The sequence below is a fragment of the Labrus bergylta genome, chromosome 14 (assembly GCF_963930695.1).
Source record: "Labrus bergylta chromosome 14, fLabBer1.1, whole genome shotgun sequence".
Classification (NCBI taxonomy): Eukaryota; Metazoa; Chordata; class Actinopteri; order Labriformes; family Labridae; genus Labrus; species Labrus bergylta.
The window spans coordinates 1,999,991-2,021,772 of NC_089208.1; the positions used below are offsets into that span (position 1 = coordinate 1,999,991).

General features: G+C 45.4%; 1 protein-coding gene across 5 annotated transcripts in view; it reads right to left on the minus strand.

The window, feature by feature from the left end:
- Positions 1-17,963, minus strand: part of dbn1 (drebrin 1) — a 67,683-nt gene extending 49,720 nt beyond the window's left edge. For 3 of the 5 annotated variants that reach the window (XM_065963263.1, XM_029281651.2, XM_065963262.1), the window contains exon 1: positions 17,805-17,963. In XM_065963263.1, coding sequence (XP_065819335.1) covers positions 17,805-17,887 — 83 coding nt within the window. In that variant the 5' untranslated portion in view covers positions 17,888-17,963. The remainder of the gene's footprint in view (positions 1-17,804) is intronic. The other 2 variants (XM_029281653.2, XM_020656025.3) reach the window with 1 other exon arrangement.
- Positions 17,964-21,782: the final 3,819 nt, after the last annotated feature.

Below are 21,782 nucleotides of genomic sequence, written 5' to 3' on the forward strand. Positions count from 1 at the left end.
AATCACTTCTGTAAATCCCCGTCGCCCGGGGAACACATGATATGAGGAGGGGGGATGGCAGCATGAAGACGGGTTTATTCCACAGGATTATTGCACATTTTTCCACCTGGAATCATTTATGGGCACGCCGAGCAGAGAGGGGGGGGCGGACTCTGTTAGAGCACGATACTGTGAGAGACGGAAAGTGGGTTAGATTACGATGAAGCGAGGCGAGAGGAGGACGAGGAAGAAGCAGGAGAGACCCCTGAGCTCCTCTGAGTCACACCCAGGCTGATCTGGATCGGGATCTGGATCTGGAGGAGCTGAGAGGAGGGGGACACCTCGTCTATCAACGTGTGGATTTCAAACTAAACACCAGGAACTTTTTTCGACCGGCTGCAGGCTTTTGTTCCATCATCGCCTTCATGCTCTCGTGGTCGGATTCACACGTTCAAAAAAAGCAACACATGAACATAAAGGTGGACTTGCTGCTCGGACATGACGGCCCTTCACAGGCGACGGATAACATATAGATAACGTCACGGTCTCACACTGAGGAGACTGAAGCAATAAACTTCACAGACTGAATTCTTGATATCGTCGTCTAATTGATCAGTTTGATCATCTCTGATTGGCTACAGGCACGTTGTGGATGTACTCTACAGTAGTGTGAGATTAACGGCTGCACACGAGGAGCCAAATCTTCAAATCTGCTCGCCAAAAACATCTGAAAAAATCTGAAGTGCATTTCCTCGTTCGAGTCCATCAGCGGCCAAACAAACAAGAACATTCCCCCCGTCGCCTCGACGAATACAAATCACTCTGCTCACTAGTGAAACACCAACACACAAGTATGAAGAAGCAGTATAAACCAGGCTTTGGTTATAAAGTGTATGCTAATAGCTCAAAATACAGCGTGCTAATAGCGAAAAATACAGCATGCTAATAGCTAAAAATACAGCATGCTAAAAGCTAAAAGTACAGCATGCTAAAAGCTAAAGTACAGCGTGCTAATAGCTAAAAATACAGCGTGCTAATAGCTAAAAATACAGCATGCTAAAAGCTAAAAGTACAGCGTGCTAATAGCTAAAAATACAGCGTGCTAAAAGCTAAAAGTACAGCGTGCTAATAGCTAAAAATACAGCGTGCTAAAAGCTAAAAGTACAGCGTGCTAAAAGCTAAAACTACAGCGTGCTAATAGCTAAAAATACAGCGTGCTAATAGCTAAAAATACAGCGTGCTAATAGCTAAAAATAGTTTTACACCAACTAGTGGACTACATGACCCACAATGCACTTCACTTGCTTCCAGCTTAGCATGCATTTGGGCAAGTTATGCTAGCAGCAACATACTGAGCACTGAAACATCAGCAGACGACTAAGGTTCAGGACGCTCAGTGCTTTCTCACTTCAGACGGATTTATGACTGATGCGACTCAAGTGACATCACTCGAGGACTTAAACTAGTAAACACTTTCCAGATATCCCTACTGACTGCCTATTGGCTGCTGAGCCAGGAAGTTAAACCAAACCAGGAAGAGACGACAGGTCATGCATTAGAACTCCAAACATCTGGAAACTGACTTTGACTGAAGTCTCGCTTCAGATCAGTCATGAAGTTAAATGTTTTACTTTCTAATGCACAAATGTAGATTTTGTCCAGACGGTGGCGCCATAGGAGATGTCAGAATGTGAGAAGTCATCCTAAGTGTTTGTTGTTTTCCTGTAACGCCCCTCACTGACAGGTGAGGAGTACTTCTACTTTCTAAATAAAACAGCAGCCATGCTTTAACGCTCCTGCTGTTGAGTCAGACGGCGTTCTCACCCACGGCTCGCCGGCTTCAGGTGTTTCAGGAGTGTTAAAAGTGTCTGCATCATGCGATGATGTGTCAGGGTTTAAAATAGGTTTGTTATATCACATCCTCTAAGTCATTATTATTTCACAGGCTCCAAAAGTGAACGAATCAGAAAGTATGGCAGCTTTACCTGCAGGGCGCCCCCTAAAGGCCAGAGGAGGAACAGCAGCTGCAGTTCAGACATGCAGGAGTGGATATGTCTCCACCTTCAGGCAGAGCGAGGTACTGCAGCAGTTTCAGCAGCGATCCTTTTGGTTTTGAGGATTTCTTTTAATTTATAGTTTTGTGTTGCGTTGATTAAAGTTCAGTCTGTAAACCTCCTGATCATTTACAGATCAACAATCAAATATATGTAAATAAAATGAGGAGTAAACACAGAGTGAAGTCAGACTCCCTCTGGGTTTGTTGTTCTCAGCACTGTGTTCACACTGAGGGGGCGGAGCTTCTTCAGCTTGTTACTGTTTCACTCAGAGGATGGAACATGTTTCAGACATGTTTTCTCTTTCACTTGAACTCCTCTCTCTTCCTCCCTGCCACCACGTGGGGGGAGGAGAGAAGGCCCCGCCCACTCAGGGACGCTTTTGTAAGGGCGACGTAACGCCCATTCCAATACTGATGTTTGTGTCATGACGTCTTTGACTCAGACGATGAAGAGAGCAGAGAGAGAGTTTGTTTTGGTCTCACAGTCACAGAACTGAACGAGTCCTGCAGCTTTAATAAACCTCCTGCAGGCTCAGCTTCTGGATCAGGAAGTGAATTATCTCTGTGTGATATTTCCAGAGTCTGTTCTTCTGTCTTGTGAAGTGGAGTTCTGATGATTCATCTCTTACAGACGCTGGATGATGATTCCTCTAAAGACATGTTGAAGTCTTCCACAGCTGAGTGGAGGTCTGAGTGCAGAGTGCTGCTGAGGACACAGATCAGACTGTAACGTCTCTGTAAGAGGCTCTCCTCTGTCTGACCACGACGCCTCAGATTTAAATGCAGAGCGGCAGCCGTCTCCTCACAGGGCCGAACGCCACCACGGATTAATCCCAGAGTGACAGAGTGTGTGTGTGTGTGTGTGTGTGTGTGTGTGTGTGTGTGTGTGTGTGTGTGTGTGTGTGTGTGTGTGTGTGTGTGTGTGTGTGAGCCTCAAGGAGGCTGCAGTAAATAGTGTTTGGTTTGTTTTGTGTTTTATGTAGTAGAAGACGCACACAGGAAACATGTCCTCTGTTGACGCTCTGAAGCAGACGACAGTAAAGTCACATCACAGGAACACGATGATGTCGACTCGACGACAACAAAAGGGATCAGAATAAACGGGACCAGCGCCTCCTCGCCTGCGTTACGGCCACAGCGTCACAGAGATCAGAGGGAGAGCGATGTAAACAGATCAGTCCTAATTGTTAACACAGAGAACGGGCAGCAGGCCCGCTCAGTCAGCAAACTGCACGCACTCCAACAGGAAGGACGCCATCAGATACAGTGTGTGTGTGTGTGTGTGTGTGTGTGTGTGTGTGTGTGTGTGTGTGTGTGTGTGTGTGTGTGTGTCAGTGTCTGTGTGTGTGTGTATGTGTGTGTGTGTGTGTGTGTGTGTGTGTGTGTGTGTGAGGCCGAGGGCAAACGCTTCCGATCAAAACAATGCTGGTAAACTGCGCCCATGCAAAGCCATTTATTTCTCATCTCTGATTGAGCAGCAATTTGTGGTCGAAGCCTGGAACAGAGAGAGAGAGAGAGAGAGAGAGAGGGCAAGAAAGAGAGAGAGGGAGGGAGGAGAGAGAGGGGCGAGAGAGAGAGAGAGGGAGGGAGGGAGAGAGAGGGGCGAGAGAGAGAGGGAGAGAGGGAGAGAGAGAGAGAGAGAAAGAGAGAGAGAGAGAGAGAGGGAGAGAGAGAGAGAGAAAGAGAGAGAGAGAGAGAGAGGGCAAGAGAGAGAGAGAGGGCAAGAGAGAGAGAGGGAGGGAGAGAGAGAGAGAGAGAGGGCAAGAGAGAGAGAGAGGGAGGGAGAGAGAGAGAGGGCAAGAGAGAGAGAGAGGGAGGGAGGGAGAGAGAGGGGCGAGAGAGAGAGAGAGAGGGAGAGAGGGAGAGAGAGAGAGAGACAGAGAGAGGTAGAGACAGAGAGATAGAGACAGAGAGAGAGAGAGAGAGAGAGAGAGCGTCATTAATTTGAACTGATGACCTGACACGCGATGGTGAGACTGAGCGAGCTCCATCACCTCCACAAACAGGAGACTTATTTCAGCTGCAGACCCCCCCCCCCCACCCCCCACCCCGTGCAGCACCCAGGTCCTCACAGGATGATATAAACCCCACTCTGCGTCCACAGACAAACAAACACATGTGGAAAAAATAACATGTGCAGGCTGGAGGGGCGAGGCCGCACAGCTGGGACGCCCTCTCTAAGACTCTCAGACGTTCACTGAGGCCACTTAGCAGCTGGACCAGCTCACACACACACACACACACACACACACACACACACACACACACACACACACCTCAGGACCTCAGAGAGACGAGCATACACATTAATGAACATTATTCAATATTCATTTTATTGATCCTAGAAATGTTTTTTTTAAGTTGAACTAAAACAATCCAAAAAAATGAAAAACTTTAAAAATAAAGACGATTAAAAAAAAACACACACACACACACACACACACACACACACACACACACACACACTAAGTCGTATTTGGCGTTGTGTCGACAGCCCTGCAGTATTTACCCCTCCCCCCCACACACACACACACACACACACACACACACACACACACACACACACACACACACACACACACACACATTGACCTCTTTAGATACTAGTTTCAGTTTCTATCCTCCCAAATCCTCAAAGCACCTCAAATCTCCCTCCCCCGCTCACACACACACATACACACACACACACACACACACACACACACACACACACACACACACAAGTCATCTCAGCCTCTCTGAGCTCACACACAGAAAACTGAACAATCAAACACACACATAAGAGTGATCTCTCTCTCTCTCTCTCTCTGTGTCTCTCGCCCTCTCTCAGTCCCAGGCTGTGATGACTCAGAGGTCCACGGAGGACAAACGCTGACCTCCGTCCTCCACCCATTGTTTACACACACACACACACACACACACACACACACACAGCGGGATGCAGAGTGTGTGTGTAAAGAGGAACATGGTGTGAGTTATGTAGTTGTGAGCGATGGAGCGAGAACAAAATGTTTCCAAAAACATTTAATTTATCTTTCAGTTATTAAAATTCAAAACAGAAAACAGAAAATTAAGAGGAGAGAGGAGGAGGAAGGACAGAGGAGGAGAGAGGATGGAGAGAGGATGGGAGAGAGGAGAGAGAGGAGGAGGAGGAGAGAGGAGGAGGAGAGAGGATGGAGAGAGGATGGAGGAAGAAGGAAGGAGGAAGGAGAGGAGGAGAGAGGAGGAAAGAGGAGAGAGGAGGAGGAGAGAGGATGGAGAGAGGATGAGGAAGGAGGAAGGAGGAGGAGGAGAGAGGATGGAGAGAGGAAGGAGGAAAGGAGGAAGGAGGAGGAGGAGAGGAGGAGGAGAGAGGATGGAGGAAGGAGGAGGAGGAAAGAGGAGGAAAGAGGAGGAAAGAGGAGGAGAGAGGAGGAGAGAGGATGGAGGAAGGAGGAAGGAGGAGGAGGAGAGAGGAGGAGAGAGGATGGAGGAAGGAGGTAGGAGGGAGGAGGAGGAGGAGGAGGAGAGAGGAGGAGAGAGGATGGAGGAAGGAGGAGGAGGAGAGAGGAGGAGAGAGGAAGGAGGAAGGAGGGGAGGAGAGAGGAGGAGAGAGGATGGAGGAAGGAGGAGGAGACAGAGGAGGAGAGAGGATGGAGGAAGGAGGAGGAGGACAGAGGAGGAGAGAGGATGAGGAAGGAGGAAGGAGGAGGAGGAGAGAGGAGAGAGAGAGGATGGAGGAAGGAGGTAGGAGGGAGGAGGAGGAGGAGGAGGAGAGAGGAGGAGAGAGGATGGAGGAAGGAGGAGGAGGAGAGAGGAGGGAGAGAGGAAGGAGGAAGGAGGAAGGAGGAGGAGGAGAGAGGAGGAGAGAGGATGGAGGAAGGAGGAGGAGGACAGAGAGGAGAGAGGATGGAGGAAGGAGGTAGGATAGAGGAGGTCGGACATGGCAGAGTGACGAGGAGGAGTCAGAGGAAACTGAAGCATCTGAATATTTATTTAGTAGATATTTAGCGAGTCGTCCGTCGACCTTTGATGTCAGCTGTTGTTTTATCAAACTGCTGATTCTGCTGAACATCCAAACACAGTTACAGCTCGCTCTGCTCGCTCTGCTCGCTCTGCATGAACGTTAACGTTTAAAAAGCCATCACGCTCGCTCCAGAGGTCACATGACACGCCCGCTGTAACTGTAAATACTGAACTGCAGCTTCACGTCTGATGGATTTCTATTCAATCAAACGACACTAAGTGTTTTCAAGTCTCTCAGTTCAGGCTGCTCACAAACTAATCAACTATAGGACCAGTCTGTGCCCCTGAACGATCGGGGGGGGGCAAAGGATCTAGTTTGAACTGAGTCGTATTTTTCTCTTCTTTAAAAGACTAAATATGTTTTTTTGTTTTTGCATTAAAGTATTTATTCACACTAAAGTCACAAATGATAAAACGAGGAGCGTTCAGAAGCTAAGGATGTTAGTGACAAGTTTTTCTTTCCTTATCTTTGTGGATATTGAACAACGGGCAACCTCCGGTCTTGTAAAATGAAGCCTATGCGGAAGTACAAAAAACTGCAGTTCCTCGAGGTTCTGCTGAGGCTGGCTGCAGAAGCGCCGGAAGTGCCATAAGCCCACAGCCAAAAAAGCCCGTTTTTACCACAGGAATCAACATGTTTACAGCCTGGTTCAAAAAACGAGATATATCTGAGAAGTTGACGGCCCTTCTCCTCACACTGTGGGGGGGGGGGGGGGGGTGAATTTTTTATAACTCATCGGATTTAATTCTATTAAGGAAAATGGCTATGCCCATATTTGGTTGTGTCAGATTTGATTGACAGCTCTGCGCGGTCAGCAGGTCAGGAGGCTAACAGCTTGATCCGTCTGATTTCTCCTCTTTTTACTTCGTTTGGAGAGTTTGTTTAACACATATCTGACAACATACATGGCTTGCTGTGCGGTTAACAGACCATCCAACAAGTTGATGCTTCAGTTTTCTTCGGTAAGTGATATAGTAGTGTTATATTTACTGCTTACTCATGTGTTGGTATCTATATTTACGGACCTAGCTTGTTTAGCGTTAGCTTGTAAACCAGTCGGCTAACTGTGTAGCTCATTATTTACGGTCAATGTTTAGAAATGTTTGTTGTTAAGATGTTGAAAATAATGAGTTTGTGTGATGTTAGAAGCTAAAGGTTCAGCTCGGTGGTTAACCACAGACTGTAAATATGGTTATCTGACGTTATGATGAATGTTATACTCCACCTAAATGTGGACATTAAAAACAAACTTTGTGTAGTAATTATCCGTCAGTAACATAAACTGAACTGAACCTAATGTGCTGTGTAGGTTATAGAGGATGACATTAAAGTTACATGGTTGATGTAGTGTCTTAAGATTTGAGCAAACTGTTAACAAATTTAAAAAACTTCACTTTGTAAGAGCATCTGTAACCATTAAGAACTATATTAATAACCATATTAATTTTCACTGAACTCATACACAGAATATAGCAGTAGAAATATAAACTATAAATAACATATGGAATGAAAATAAGATTTAAAGCACATAGATATAAAGTATAAGAAATAGTTTGAAGAATACAGCCATGTACTGAGCTCATGTTAATAATAAATGAGTTACTGTATGTTCTGTACTAAGCACAGAGAGTTGGGACCTGTTACTGATTTAAATAATCCAAAATCTGAGACCATTTGATGTGGAATATCATTGTGTGAGTGAGAGAGCTGAAAACAGCATGATTACAATAATGTTTATCTTCTTAACTTTGAATAGATGTTGATTACCTGAATACTGGACCTTTGTTGTCTGGGTAGTACACTGTTGAATTTATAAATGTGCTCTTACACACAGATGAATACAGAAAAATAGATGAGAACAAACAAAATGATTTAATAAATAACTGATATTTTTCTCTTTCTTTGTCATCCTGAAGACCCCTCACTAAAAGTCCATGTTCTCCTGGATCATGTCACATGCTCGAGCTTCTTCGAATGACTTTTCAACAGTTAAAGTTCTTGAGAGAAGATGTCCAGCAGATAAGACAGCAGTACATCAACAAGCTCCACAAGCTTCAGGAGAAGGAGGACGGTTTGCACCTTGGAAGACTGTATTCATGCTGTTCAAATTAAAATAGATCTCCTCCAAACAACTTGCAATCAAACCATTTTCTTCCCATTTTAAAACCCTTTGTCCAGTTTAGATGGGAGAAGTTGATATTATGTGATATTGATCTGGGGAAGACTACATTTCTAAATCATTTTTAACTGTTTTTATTCACAAGTTATTGATCTTATTTACTCTCCATGTATCTTGATTTAAGAATGGGGCTGTGTGTAAGGGCATATTTTTGCAATGACTCTGTTCCATCCCACTTTCAGAAATGAACTACATTAGTATTTGGTAAAAGAAAATGTCGACAGAATAAGAAGTTGTGTAAAAGTAGACTTCCTTCCCTAAGCTATTGAGTTGAGCATTAATGCACATTTTAGTCTTGTAATTTCAAATCTGAAATGTATACTCATAAGTAGACATAAAGGAGTGCATTTATATAGAAATATTTATTTAATCTGAAAAAAAAGTCTGTTTTTACAGCAGAGATGAACATGTTTACAGCTTGGTACAAAACAAACAAAGAGGTGTGATTAGCTCATGTCTGGATGGACACACACTGTACGGGGGGTGAATGTCCCACAGTCCACAGACTCCATGACTTCACGGGGTTAAATAGAAAACAAATGTCTTGTAATAAATACTAAATAATTATTTTTCAATTGTCATGTTCACCTCATCGCTGTTGACATCAGTAAATATAAGACACAGACATTCCTCTTTTTGTCAGAACAGTAACATGAACTGTATGCTTTGTAATATTGATTTCTTCTGGATGTCTCATATTTATTTACAGTTATGGATAAAACTTTGTTAATGTATTTCTCTGCTAACACTGACAAAGTCTAACTGCTCTGACAAATAACTAATAACCATAGTTGTATATTTAAAAAAGTGTAGTTTTAAGACTTTAATTAAATATCTGGGTTGAATATAATTAGTTTTAACTGTGTTGTAGAAAAGTTAAATGTTAACTTACTGTTTATAGAGTTTTCTCAGGATGAGCAGGAATAGTTGATGATAGCAGCCTAGCTGTTAGCTATGCTGTCAAGTGGACTGCTGACGTCGAGCTGAATGGGCGGAGTTAAGTCCCGCCGGTCCCGCCTTACTGCTGTCGTTAGTTGATCCAAAGTTAGGTTGAAACTGCAAATCCAATATGGATGCGGCCGTTGATTGGACTCATTTTCTGCCTATGTCACAGACGGGTCAGGGTTCGTCCAGTAATATTTACAGTCTATGATATTGAAGCGTCCTCTTAGCAGACACGTCAGATTTAAGGATAACGAACGAACACGTCGACTCGCTGCTGAAAGAATGAAGAATAAAGACGACTCACTGAAGGAGCTGAAAAAGATCATCGTCCTCTCAGACTCAGAAGCTTTTATTCAGCGACGGCCTTCAGAGTATTAACATGACTTACAATACTGCACACACACACACACACACACACACACTTCAGACTCACTGAAAGCCCCTCACACACACACTCGTAATCAGAGTGTTTCTCTCACAGTCATCCTTCAGTTTCCTCGCCGTGAATGAGTCACTCATCAGATTCTTCAGATCTTGATTGACACTCGTCTCTGCGTCTGACTTCAAACATTAAACCATCGACTCGCCAAAGCAGGAAACCAGAGTCTGCGTTGGAACGTGTTGAAGGTGTGAAAACTTCAAACTGTTGAATCTCCTGGAACATCTCTCTCTAATGAGCAGACGTCCTCTGATTGATCGACAGCATCAGGTCTCTGCTGGCCGAGACTTCAACACACAACGTAACCAGATACGCCTGTGTTACGTGTGTGTTACGCGTGCATTACCGGGTGCGTTACGTGTGCATTACCGTGTGCGTTACCGGGTGCGTTACGCATGTGTTACGCGTGCGTAACCGGGTGCGTTAAGTGTGCGTTATCTGGTGCGTTAAGTGTGCGTTACCGTGTGCAGTACCATGTGCGTTACGCATGTGTTACGCGTGCGTTACCGGGTGCGTTACGTGTCAGGAAAGGAAGGAAAAGAAGGATAGTAAAGACAGTTTGGAAAGGAAGGACAGTAAGGAAAGGAAGAACAGATAGGACAGTAAGGACAGTTAGGACAGGAAGGACAGGAAGGAGAGTTACCTGTACCATGTTCAAAGTCTGCTGAGTTCACTTTGACTGGATTTCTGAACGTGTTCTAATTTAAATAAAGTCGAAGTGTGAAAGCAAAGCTAAAAATAAGAGTTGACTGACTTCTCTGTTATGGCTAATTTTATCTCCCACTACTTCTTCTTCTTCTCCTTCTTCTCCTTCTCTTCCTCGAGCTCTGAAACTGTGAGTGCAGTGTGCAAATGATTTAGTGTGAGGAAAAACTCGAGAAACTCTCCTGAGCCTCATCGCTCGCATGCTCAGCTTAAACCTCTGACAGCAGTATTGGAATGAGGACCGACACTCGGCCCGTCACTCTTCCCAACACTCGGCCCTGACACTCCCCTAACGTCACAACCGGGGTTTAATCAAGATGAGACCTTCAGATGTCAGACTGATCTGAAACATGCTAAACAGTAGAAACTGGGTTTAATGTTAGAGCAGTCCAAATCAGTGAGTGGACCAATCCACATCGCTATCTCCTCAGGGGGAGTTAGCGCTAAGTGTACCAGAGGTAAAACACTCAGGGAGAGACGAAGGTCAGACAGCCTCAGCTATGATGATTGAATAAATCCTGCAGGTCAGGAAACAAGATCAAACCACCAAGAGCAGCGCGGTCAGCCTCAGGCCTGTTTGTTCTGGGCCTCAATGTGCTAACAGCGTGTGAGATTCATTAATAATCAACAAGAACCAAAACATTTAGCCTCCTGTCAAAGAAAAGGATTCATAGCTGTTTTCACACATGCACTTCCTCTAATGAACCTGCTGCATGTTTCCTGTTCTCCAGGATGTTCTTCTCCACTCTTCAGTTCACGTTGAGATTCTGTTCAACTACACGCAGCATTGATAGAAAGACATTTAAAACTCCTTCTGACTGGAATAATTTACCAGATATAAACCAAAAACATTAAAGGAGCAGTATGTAACTCTGACCCCTAGTGGTTAAAATATGTACTGCAGTCTAAATTCTAAAAATTGTAGAGAGCTGTCTCTCCCCCCCCTCCTCTCTAGAGTGGATGCTCACTCAGGTCACCATGTGGTGGACTCTGAAGCTTCAGTGTTTATCCAGCTCTGCATGGGTCTGTAAACCTTTCTGTGTTCTAACCTCTCTCCATTTTTCAAAAGCATCTCCAATATTGATCCTAGTTTGAGCACGTTTCTGCTCGTGGAGCTTATTAGAAACATGCAGAGGCTTTTTAGGTCGGGTACAATCACTTCTATCTGAACCACTTCTCTTGCTCACTTCCATCACTGCAACACCTGTTGGTTTGCCTCCTTCATTATGAGGCTTACCATCATTATGACTAGTATAAATATTCTTATTGTTATTAGTATAATATGTTCTGTGTGATCTAGCTCTAGTGCTGTGGCATTATGGGTAATGTGCAGGTGTGTTGGTGTATGAGAGCCTTTATGTTGTTGAATGTGTCTGTGTGGTATGTTCTGTGTTGGACCCCTCAATAACAAGATGATTCAACTCAAGGGGCTATCCATCAATACATGTGTTATACATTTAGCTGACCCCTCCCCATTCAGTACATTTGTCCTTCCATGAATCAGGTTTATGTTTTATTATCTGACCGTTCAAACACGAGTCAAACATCGCCCTCTAAAGGACACAGAGAGCCGAAGAGAACATGACCACGGGATGTTTTTTGTTTTTCCGTTGACCTCCATCAGCGCTCTGCTGGGTTCTCGACCTTCAGTCTAATCCTCAGAGAGCATAAAAAGCTTCCCCAGGGTAAAAACAGAAGCTACATTAATAAATGACCAGAAAGAAGTGAGCGGGGGAGGGGCAGACGCAGGTACAGTAGCTGTTCTGAAACATGACTCAGAGCTCACAGACTCTCGCCTCACATTTCTTCTTTTGTCATCCCGACAGAGGTGACTCGTCAGGTAATGGCTGCTTCAAACAGCTGGAGGGGTGAGAGGGTCATGTGACAGCCGCCTTGGGCCAATCAGCATTCACCGAGCGCTCAGCGTTCCTGAGCGTGTGCGGGCTGTTTGATATCGGAGACCCATGAACGCTCTGCGGTCTTTTCATGAAGTCACCTTCACTGCAGTCTGAGATTTGTGGTTGGAGGGGAGACATTCTTTACTTTGTCGCTCAGACATCAGATAACAATCCTTTCTTGTTACGTCTCCGGTGTCCGACCAGCTCACCTTTACATCGTCATCCATCGCCACGCATCACCTGCACGTTTGGAAGCATTACCACCGAGACTATCCTCCACATTCTGATTCACACTTTAGGATAGAAGTGAACCAAATGTTCCTGCTCCAAAGCTTCCTGCTAACATGTTGAGGCCTAACCCTGACCCACAAGCTCCTCCTACAACGACCACAGATTAGAGGTCCAGTGTTTGAACCTAACAAATTCATTCCCTCTAGTGCTCCTTAAGAAGCTCCAGCTCATGATTCAAAGATGTCTAATTAAACGACTCTCAGAGCTCACTCATTATCACAGAGTGTATGAAACATGGACGTAGTCTCAGTGATGTCACTTATTTGATTCTGAAGAGGAGTTATAAAGCCCAACGATGGTTCTACCCGAACAGCAACCTCCAGCAGTGTGCCGATGCTGAAGTGCAAAATCCTGCAGTTCCTTGAGTGTCCACTAGAGGCTGGCTGCAGAAGCACAGGAAGTCACATACACACCCATTCTAAAAAGCAGAACTTAACATGTTTACAGCCTGGTTCTAAAATGAAATGCTATAGTTGACGTAAAGTTAAAAGCTAATCTAGGAGCTCTGAGGCTTCTTTTGACAGTGTTTCACCACCATCACCAACATTTATATCATCCACCCTGAGGCCATCATGATACCTGATTCTGGATTGAACCAAATCTTATATTAATACCAACGTTTTTCAGAAACTACAGCATTGGTGCTAACTCAGCTCCTCATCATGTTCTCTTATAATTACAGGCTGTAAATAAACCCAATGATGATGTAACCATCGTCTCAGAGATCCTCAGAGTCCTGATCCAGCTGCTCGTCCGGATCATTTCCTCCGGCTGACTCCTCTCAGCAGCTCGTCTTCTGCTCTCAAATCTCCTCCGCTTGTGGAGCATCGAGGCCCTGAGCCGCCGAGAGCGAGGCTGAGATAAGGCCGCTCAGAGGACGAGCTTTATTTGAGGATGTCGTGTAATTAATGAAGAAACCTCGACAGCTTCATGTTGCATGACAAGAAAAAAAGAGCGCCTTGATTGATTCGGCTTCAGAGAGAGAGAGAGAGAGAGAGAGAGAGAGAGAGAGAGAGAGAGAGGCGGGGGTTAAAGCCTCAGCGGATTAAGAAGAAGGAAATGTCCAAGAGTGAGAAGTTAATCACAAACCAGAGAGCGGCCATGTTCCGCTTTCAACCGCCTCAAAAGGAAATACATCCAACAAATCAGGGAGCTAATTATTACCTGAACCTGTGGAGGTCTCAGGGACTTCCCCTAACGCCTGCTCTCCTTCAGTATAAAAGCCTGTTTGATAACACAAACATTTATTGTACATCTATGTTTCCATGACAACCTGAGGAGTCAGAACATCCCCCCCCCAACGCTGTCAGATGAAGTCCTAAATAATGATTACACCATCAATACAAAAGCAAAGTGAGAAGGAACTTTGACCTTTGACCTCCTACAGGTTCTCCTGCTGATCGGGGGAAAGTAAAGTAAACACTGCAGAGACCACAGAACTTTACACGTTATAGATTACTGAATAAATATTCAAACTTTGATCCAAACTTTGAGCCGTGGTGTCATGGCCCTTTTTTAAAGCAGTTTGTCCCATAAAGGCCCAAAAAGCCCAAAAATAAACCTTAAAAAACAAAACACACTATCCTTGGGTCCTCAAATTATTTCAAAATAAAAGCATCCAAACGGGAGCTCAAATATTTATTTATTTATCTGAGTTGAAATCTCTTTTAGAAGTCATCAAAGACAGACCGTACTGATCGAGAGTCGATGAACCACTGAGCCACATTCAGACACCAGCAGACTCTCGTCATGTGATCCTGATCTTAACCCCCCCCACCCCCCACTCAGGTTTGAGGCTCTGCAGCTCTGACGGTGAAGCAGCAGAAACACTGACAGCTCTCTGAGGACGGAGTAATGGAGTGGGGGGGGGGGGGAATGTGTTGTTGGGGGAGGGGGGGTGATGCGTTGTTGGGGGGGGGGCAATGTGTTGTTGGGGTGTTGTTTGGGGTCAGCGGTGTTATGAAGTCTCTGCCTTTGTTCAAACCTCATCGAGTGTGAGAATCGGGGGCAGGCCTGAGGCCCCCGAGCATCGTCTCCGTGCAGCAGAGGATCATCTGTCAGAAGGAGCCGACGTGACGGGGAGCGCTAACCTTTGTGCCAGTTGTTGGCCGCTCGCCATCACAGAACGCAGCGACCCGTACCAACACGGTGCCAGACATCAGCTTCACTTCCTGTTTAATTCAACAAGCTAACACGCTGTTAACATGCAACAAGCTAACACGCCGTTACCAAACATCAAGCTAACACGCTGTTAACATGCAACAAGCTAACACGCTGTTAACATGCAACAAGCTAACACGCCATTACCAAACATCAAGCTAACACGCCATTACCAAACATCAAGCTAACACGCTGTTAACATGCAACAAGCTAACACGCCGTTACCAAACATCAAGCTAACACGCCATTACCAAACATCAAGCTAACACGCCGTTACCAAACAACAAGCTAACACGCCGTCACCAAACATCAAGCTAACACGCTGTTACCAAACAACAAGCTAACACGCCGTTACCAAACATCAAGCTAACACGCCGTTACCAAACATCAAGCTAACACCCAGTCACCAAACATCAAGCTAACACGCCGTTACCAAACATCAAGCTAACACGCCGTCACCAAACATCAAGCTAACAAGCGTTATCAAACATCAAGCTAACACGCCGTCACCAAACATCAAGCTAACAAGCCGTTACCAAACACCAAGCTAACAAGCTGTTACCAAACAACAAGCTAACACGCCGTTACCAAACATCAAGCTAACAAGCTGTTACCAAACAACAAGCTAACACGCTGTTACCAAACAACAAGCTAACACACGTTACCAAACATCAAGCTAACACGCTGTTACCAAACAACAAGCTAACACGGCATTACCATTGCCTGGTGATGGTCGTTTACAAATGGATCACGCCAACGGTTCTTTAAGTTTTTTTGACTTCGTGCTTCAGCAGAACCTCGCAGGTTTTATCTGAAGGGCGGCTCAACAAGAATCTTTTGAAACGTTGACTAATCCTCCAGTGATTCAGATTTAATGAGAATCATCGAGCAAACAGCAGAGATGAGAACTTTCAGATCCAGAGACTGAATGTGGAACCAAAAGAACACCCCCCCCCCCCCGACACTCTCCACAAACTGAAAGCAGAACCGATCACTAAGTGACCTGATTCAGTCTTAAGACCCGCAGCAGATGGTCCAGATTCAGGTTTCACCGTGAAGACGGGAACTGGACATATTTTGGCTCCACAACAAATCAAAACAGGAAGTGTAATCTGAGCTTTAACCACCGCAATGACTCGGAAACCCGAGGTCACTCATCACTTTGATTCTGATAACAACTCTGCAAAACAAAAACATTGAACGCTCAGAAAGAAAGACGATCATGTGACAGTCCAAGAGGAGACCAGCTGACTCTGCAGCTTCACAAATCATTACGAGAGAAATCTCCTTTAGGAGGTGGAGGAGACCAAACACAGAGATACAAGAGAGCTGGACTTCATCAGGTGACACAAACACATCAATCAATGATCTTTGAGCCGACTGTGGAGAAAAGTAAGGCCCAACTGATAAGAGATGTTTGGGGCCGATATCGATATTAGGAAGAGAAAAACATAGCTTAGCTCTATGTTCAATCTCTAGAGATATATAGATCTATAAACACATTTATTATGTTGATCCCTCAAATATCAAACACTTTATAAAAGATTTATAATGAAGACGATGGTCACTCGACTGGAAAGTAACTGAGCATGAACGAGCATCACCGCTCGACTCTGCAGAGTAATGATGTTTGTTTTAATTCATATAGCGCCCTCTGCTGGTGACAGAGAACTGCTCGTGTAATACAATGACACTCAAATTAAATGATGTTTGAGTGCTGAATAAATTGAGTAATAGCGGTGCATATCTGCATTAAAATTAGCCGATACTGATAGTCACTGGATCAGATTGTCGGCTTGCTGAAATACATTTGTAAAAGCCTTTGTTGTTTCTGTCGCCCCCTGCTGGCCAACAAAAACAAACTGCTGTTGTGTTTATTTTAAATTGTAAAGATTTGTTCTTTATTAGGGACCCCATGAGCAGCATCATATGCTATACTTACTGAGGTCCAACACATAACTGTTTCATACAAACAGAGACGACGTCTGTAATTCAACTGAAGCGCTCGTGGTTATCGTTCATTCGACACGCCGCCATCGTCCGTCCTGCTCACGTTAAAACACAAAAATAAACTATTACTGTTTCCAACACAGACATAATCGTTGATTTTAGCACAAGCCCCTCCTCTGGACAGGCAAACGGCCAATCATAGTTTAAGATTTTGGGGGAGGGACCTGGGGTGGCCAATCAGGTTTTAGGGGGCCCATGCCACCCCCTGACCACGCCTCTGGACACGCCCCTGCCTGAAGACATTTAAATAAATTCAACTTTAGCATCAATGAAGTCTGAAAAAGCTTTCAAACAAAACTATACATAACATTTTTTTTAATAGTTTTTCATCTTTGGAGACTTTGAGGAGTAAACAGAGGTTCAGATCACCAGATGAACATAAAGAATGTGTCCTGAGGATCTCTCATGGTGTTGTTACAGAGGGGTTTCAGCAGGCTCTGCTCTGTGTGGCCTCCTCTGGCTCTGTGTCAGAGTGAGGAAAGGCCACAAAGGCTGATGATGGAACCCCCCCCCCACCCTTCCTCCCCCCCTCTATCCCCTCCCTCCCTCCTGCCGGCCTCGCCCCTCTCCTCTCCGCCCTCGTTTTGGGGATGCAGGGGCTCATCCAGTATCTCTGGACCAGGCCCGTTTATTCACCTCCCACACACACACACACACACACACACACACTCGCAGCTCTGCATCGCCTAAACAGAAAATCCAGAAATGAGTCCCAGCTGGCTCAGAGTAGACCTGGTCCCGACACAAACTGAGAGCAAACAAAGCGTGCACATTCTGTGTCCTGCGCACAGCAGCGCACATTGCCCCCCCACTCTGCGGAGCACTTCAGTCCAGAACCAAAAGCTGCTGCTGTGTTTTTTAACCCTGAAACTCTCACTTTGTCTGCTCCGAGCGCGCAGCTGCATAATGCGCTTAATGCCGGGAAGGTGAACTCCTGACAGAGACAGGACTTGAACACCCGGCCCTGTAGTCCCCCCCTTCACACAGTCCGGGTGTGAGGAGGAGGATGCTGCTGCTGCTGTGAGCTGTCCTGCGCATCCTCAACGAGCACCGACCCGGACAGCAAACCCCCCCAGAGAGAAGCCCGGAGAGGAGAGAGGGGGAGGAAAGTGAAGAAGAGAGGCCGGAGGACTCACCAGTCGGTGTCCGAGGTCTCGTCGATGACGTCCTGGTAGGCGGTCAGCAGGGCCAGTCTGTTCTTGCCGAGATTCACAGCCATGTTTCTGTCCCTGCAAGCATCCAGACCGCTGCTGATGGAGAGAGAGACACGGAATGAGACTACAGAGGGACGGAGAGGAGGAGGAGGAGGAGGAGGAGGAGGAGGCTCTGACTGGTGGAGACAAAGAGACAGATCACGGTGTCCGACAGGTCCTAGCGCCGGGATGTTACCAGCTGAGCAGTCTGATGGGTCCTAGTGCCCAGCAGTGTATTCTCTCTATAACAAGACCAGGTTCATATTTTGAGAGAACTCATATTTAAAACAATCATTTCTGACCGTTACAAAGAAATCAAAATGAGCATAATGTTTCCCTCCTGCAATGTAAATATCTACACTTCAAATTATTCAGACTGATAAGAAATGTTATTCCTATACGTGTAATAGAAGCCTTTCAGAAGATCACAACCATGATGTCACTCAGGTTTTAAGGCCATGAAATGAGCATCTGTTCTTTATACTGTTTCTTTAAAGGTCCACTCAGTGAGATGTGTAGAGAGTGAGATGATAAAGGTATCTTACTATCTGATCATTAAGGAAACATGCTATGTTGAAGTGCTGGCTTCTCTGACAACAATGCAGCAGCCAGTATGTCCTCCTTCTAACTTTAGATTCTGCTCCTGAATGCTCTGGATTTGTTTGGACCAGAGAAGGTAGGCGCTTTTAAGGCGACCCCCCCACACGGCCGTTTTGGACACCCCTCGGTTTGCCAGATATGAGAGCAGTTATCAGGTCAACAGGTGTTGCAGTGATGGAAGCGGTCAAGAGAAGTGGTTCAGATAGAAGTGATTGTACCCGACCTAAAAAGCCTCTGCATGTTTCTAATAAGCTCCACGAGCAGAAACGTGCTCAAACTAGGATCAATATTGGAGATGCTTTTGAAAAATGGAGAGAGGTTAGAACACAGAAAGGTTTACAGACCCATGCAGAGCTGGATAAACACTGAAGCTTCAGTGTTTCACATCAATACAGCTTGGAGTACAAATGTAAACACAGACCAGAACACTTCACATGGAAATCGACTTTGTACGTTTACATACGTGTGTTTCTGTACATCGAGAGTAACGCTGGGTTAGCGAGCATCAGGAACATTCATGATGCATTGTGGGACTTTGAGTCCAACTCATTAAACATTCAGACAGCATACACACGGGTAGAGTGAGTGTTGTGGGAGAGTCACTGTTCGCTCATAACTGTTGAAAGGCTAGCATTACTAAGCTAACAATGACTCAGCTAATGTAAGCTAACAGTTTATCAGAGATAAGGTAAACAACTGTTTATTCTCTGCTGTGAGATAAACAATGTTTTACTCTCCTCACATGTTGCTGTGGGTTTTATGCTAAGCTAATCCAGATGCAGTAAAATGGATCGATCAGTTCAGCAGCTTCCACGGCACGAACAGTTCTCATTGGTCACATGGAGGCGTGACAACCAATGAAACCTCTTCATGTCGTCTCTGGTGTGATTTCTAAAGTCTTCATGTGACCTTCTTGTGACTACAAACATGTCCTCATGTTCTCTCTCTGCAGGAGGGCGGAGTCTCAGGTGATCATTTAGCTCACCTGGGCTTCTTCCTCTGTGGAGATATTCTTCAACAGTCATCAATAAAGTGAGATGAGCCGGACGGTTCACATGACTCAAAAGTGTTTAAATACAGCTCTTCATCATCTCTGAAAAACTGACACTCAGTGAACACAGCAGGAAGAAATGTGTCAGTGTGTCTCCTGTTGGAGGAAGAGGAGGAAGAGGAGGAGGAAGAGGAGGAGGAGGAGGAGGAGGAGGAGGAAGAGGAGGAGGAGGAGGAGGAAGAAGAGGAAGAGGAAGAAGAGGAGAAAGAGGAAGAGGAGGAAGAAGAGGAAGAGGAGGAGGAAGAAAAGGAAGAGGAAGAGGAAGAAGAGGAGAAAGAGGAGGAGGAGGAAGAGGAGGAGGAGGAAGAGGAGGAGGAAGAAGAGGAAGAGGAAGAAGAGGAGAAAGAGGAAGAGGAGGAGGAGGAGGGGGAAGAAGAGGAAGAGGAAGAGGAAGAGGAGGAGGAGGAAGAGGAAGAGGAGGAGGAGGAAGAGGAAGAGGAGGAGGAAGAAGAGGAAGAGGAGGAGGAAGAAGAGGAAGAGGAAGAAGAGGAGAAAGAGGAAGAGGAAGAAGAGGAGAAAGAAGAGGAAGAGGAGGAGGAGGAGGAAGAAGAGGAGGAAGAGGAGGGAGAGGAGGAGGAGGAGGAAGAAGAGGAAGAGGAGAGAGGAGGAGAAAGAGGAAGAAGAGGAAGAGGAGGAAGAGGAAGAAGAGGAAGAAGAGGAAGAGGAAGAAGAGGAAGAGGAAGAGGAGGAAGAGGAAGAAGAGGAGAAAGAGGAAGAGGAGGAAGAGGAGGAAGAAGAGGAAGAGGAAGAGGAAGAAGAGGAGGAGGAAGAGGAGGAAGAGGAAGAGGAAGAAGAGGAAGAGGAGGAAGAAGAGGAAGAGGAAGAATAGGAGAAAGAGGAAGAGGAGGAAGAGGAGGAAGAAGAGGAAGAAGAGGAAGAGGAAGAGGAAGAGGAAGAAGAGGAAGAGGAAGAGGAGGAAGAAGAGGAAGAGGAAGAATAGGAGAAAGAGGAAGAGGAGGAAGAGGAGGAAGAAGAGGAAGAGGAAGAAGAGGAAGAGGAAGAGGAAGAAGAGGAGAAAGAGGAAGAAGAGGAGGAAGAGGAGGAAGAAGAGGAAGAGGAAGAAGAGGAGGAGGAAGAAGCAGCGAGACTTTCACAGACGGTTCTTTGAAGGAGTGACATCATCAGCAGTTCTAATGAGGTCATTCAGACACTTCCTGTCTGAGTGTGTCCTCAGACTGAGGAGGGAAGTCTGATTATCTTACCTCATTACATTAAAGGTCGAAGGCGTGATGACTCCCCTGCTCCCATTGGACGCAAGCTGACCACAATTTAATAACCATCTGGTGCAGAGCAACCAATCTCCTCTAAGCTGTGATGTGGAAGAGGTGCTGACAGGAAGTGACCATAGACAGAGCACAGGTGCTGACAGGAAGTGACCAGAGACAGAGCACAGGTGCTGACAGGAAGTGAAGTATTATTAAATTGAGTGTTATTTGCTTGATTGTAAATAAAGGTTTGATAGAGAGTTCAATGACCTGAGGTTCCTGGAATTCCCCTCAGCTCTTGTTTTCTGAATGATGGACTAAAAATGTGTTTCTTTTCTCCTCATTTCCTGGAAAAGTTGACATTCAGAGGAGGGTCCTCCCCCTCGCCTGGCACCGTGGTTGGTTGGTGTGTTGGGCAGCTGGCACTGAGCCCACATACCTTCACCCCCGCTCCCTGAGCGCCACACTGAGAGGCGGAATAATAGAGGAGGGGGTGGGTTTTAATTGGCACAGAGACGAAGGTGAACCTGCTGAAACCGAACATTCAGTCTGAAGAATCTGAGTTCTGAACCGTGTGAGGAGCGTGTGAGTGTTTGTCCTGATGGAGGACGAGCAGGACGGACTCACCGGATCCAAACACCTCCAGAGGATTCACCTTTAATCTCACAAACATTCACAACACTGAACATGAGGAACAACCTGAACAACAATTTAACAGTTAACTTTATTATTATTATTAATAATAATAATAATAATAATAATAATAATAATTGTATTTCTTTAAGAAATCTCTTTATTAAAGGAAACATGTTAAGGGATATTTTTAACAATCTGCACAAGTTCAACAAACCAGCGTCTAACACTTAACAGAGAATAAAAACTACTGAGAGGATTTTATTATCGTTGTGAGCTCGCTCATAAAGTTTCTGAGAGATTTAAAGCGACAGACTTTGTCGTCATTAGACCCTCTGGTCGCGTGGCTAAAAATGCTAAAACACCCTGTTCCTCCTCTGATCCATGCTGTCTCATCTGATGACTCTCTCTCTCACCCTAATACCCCACAAA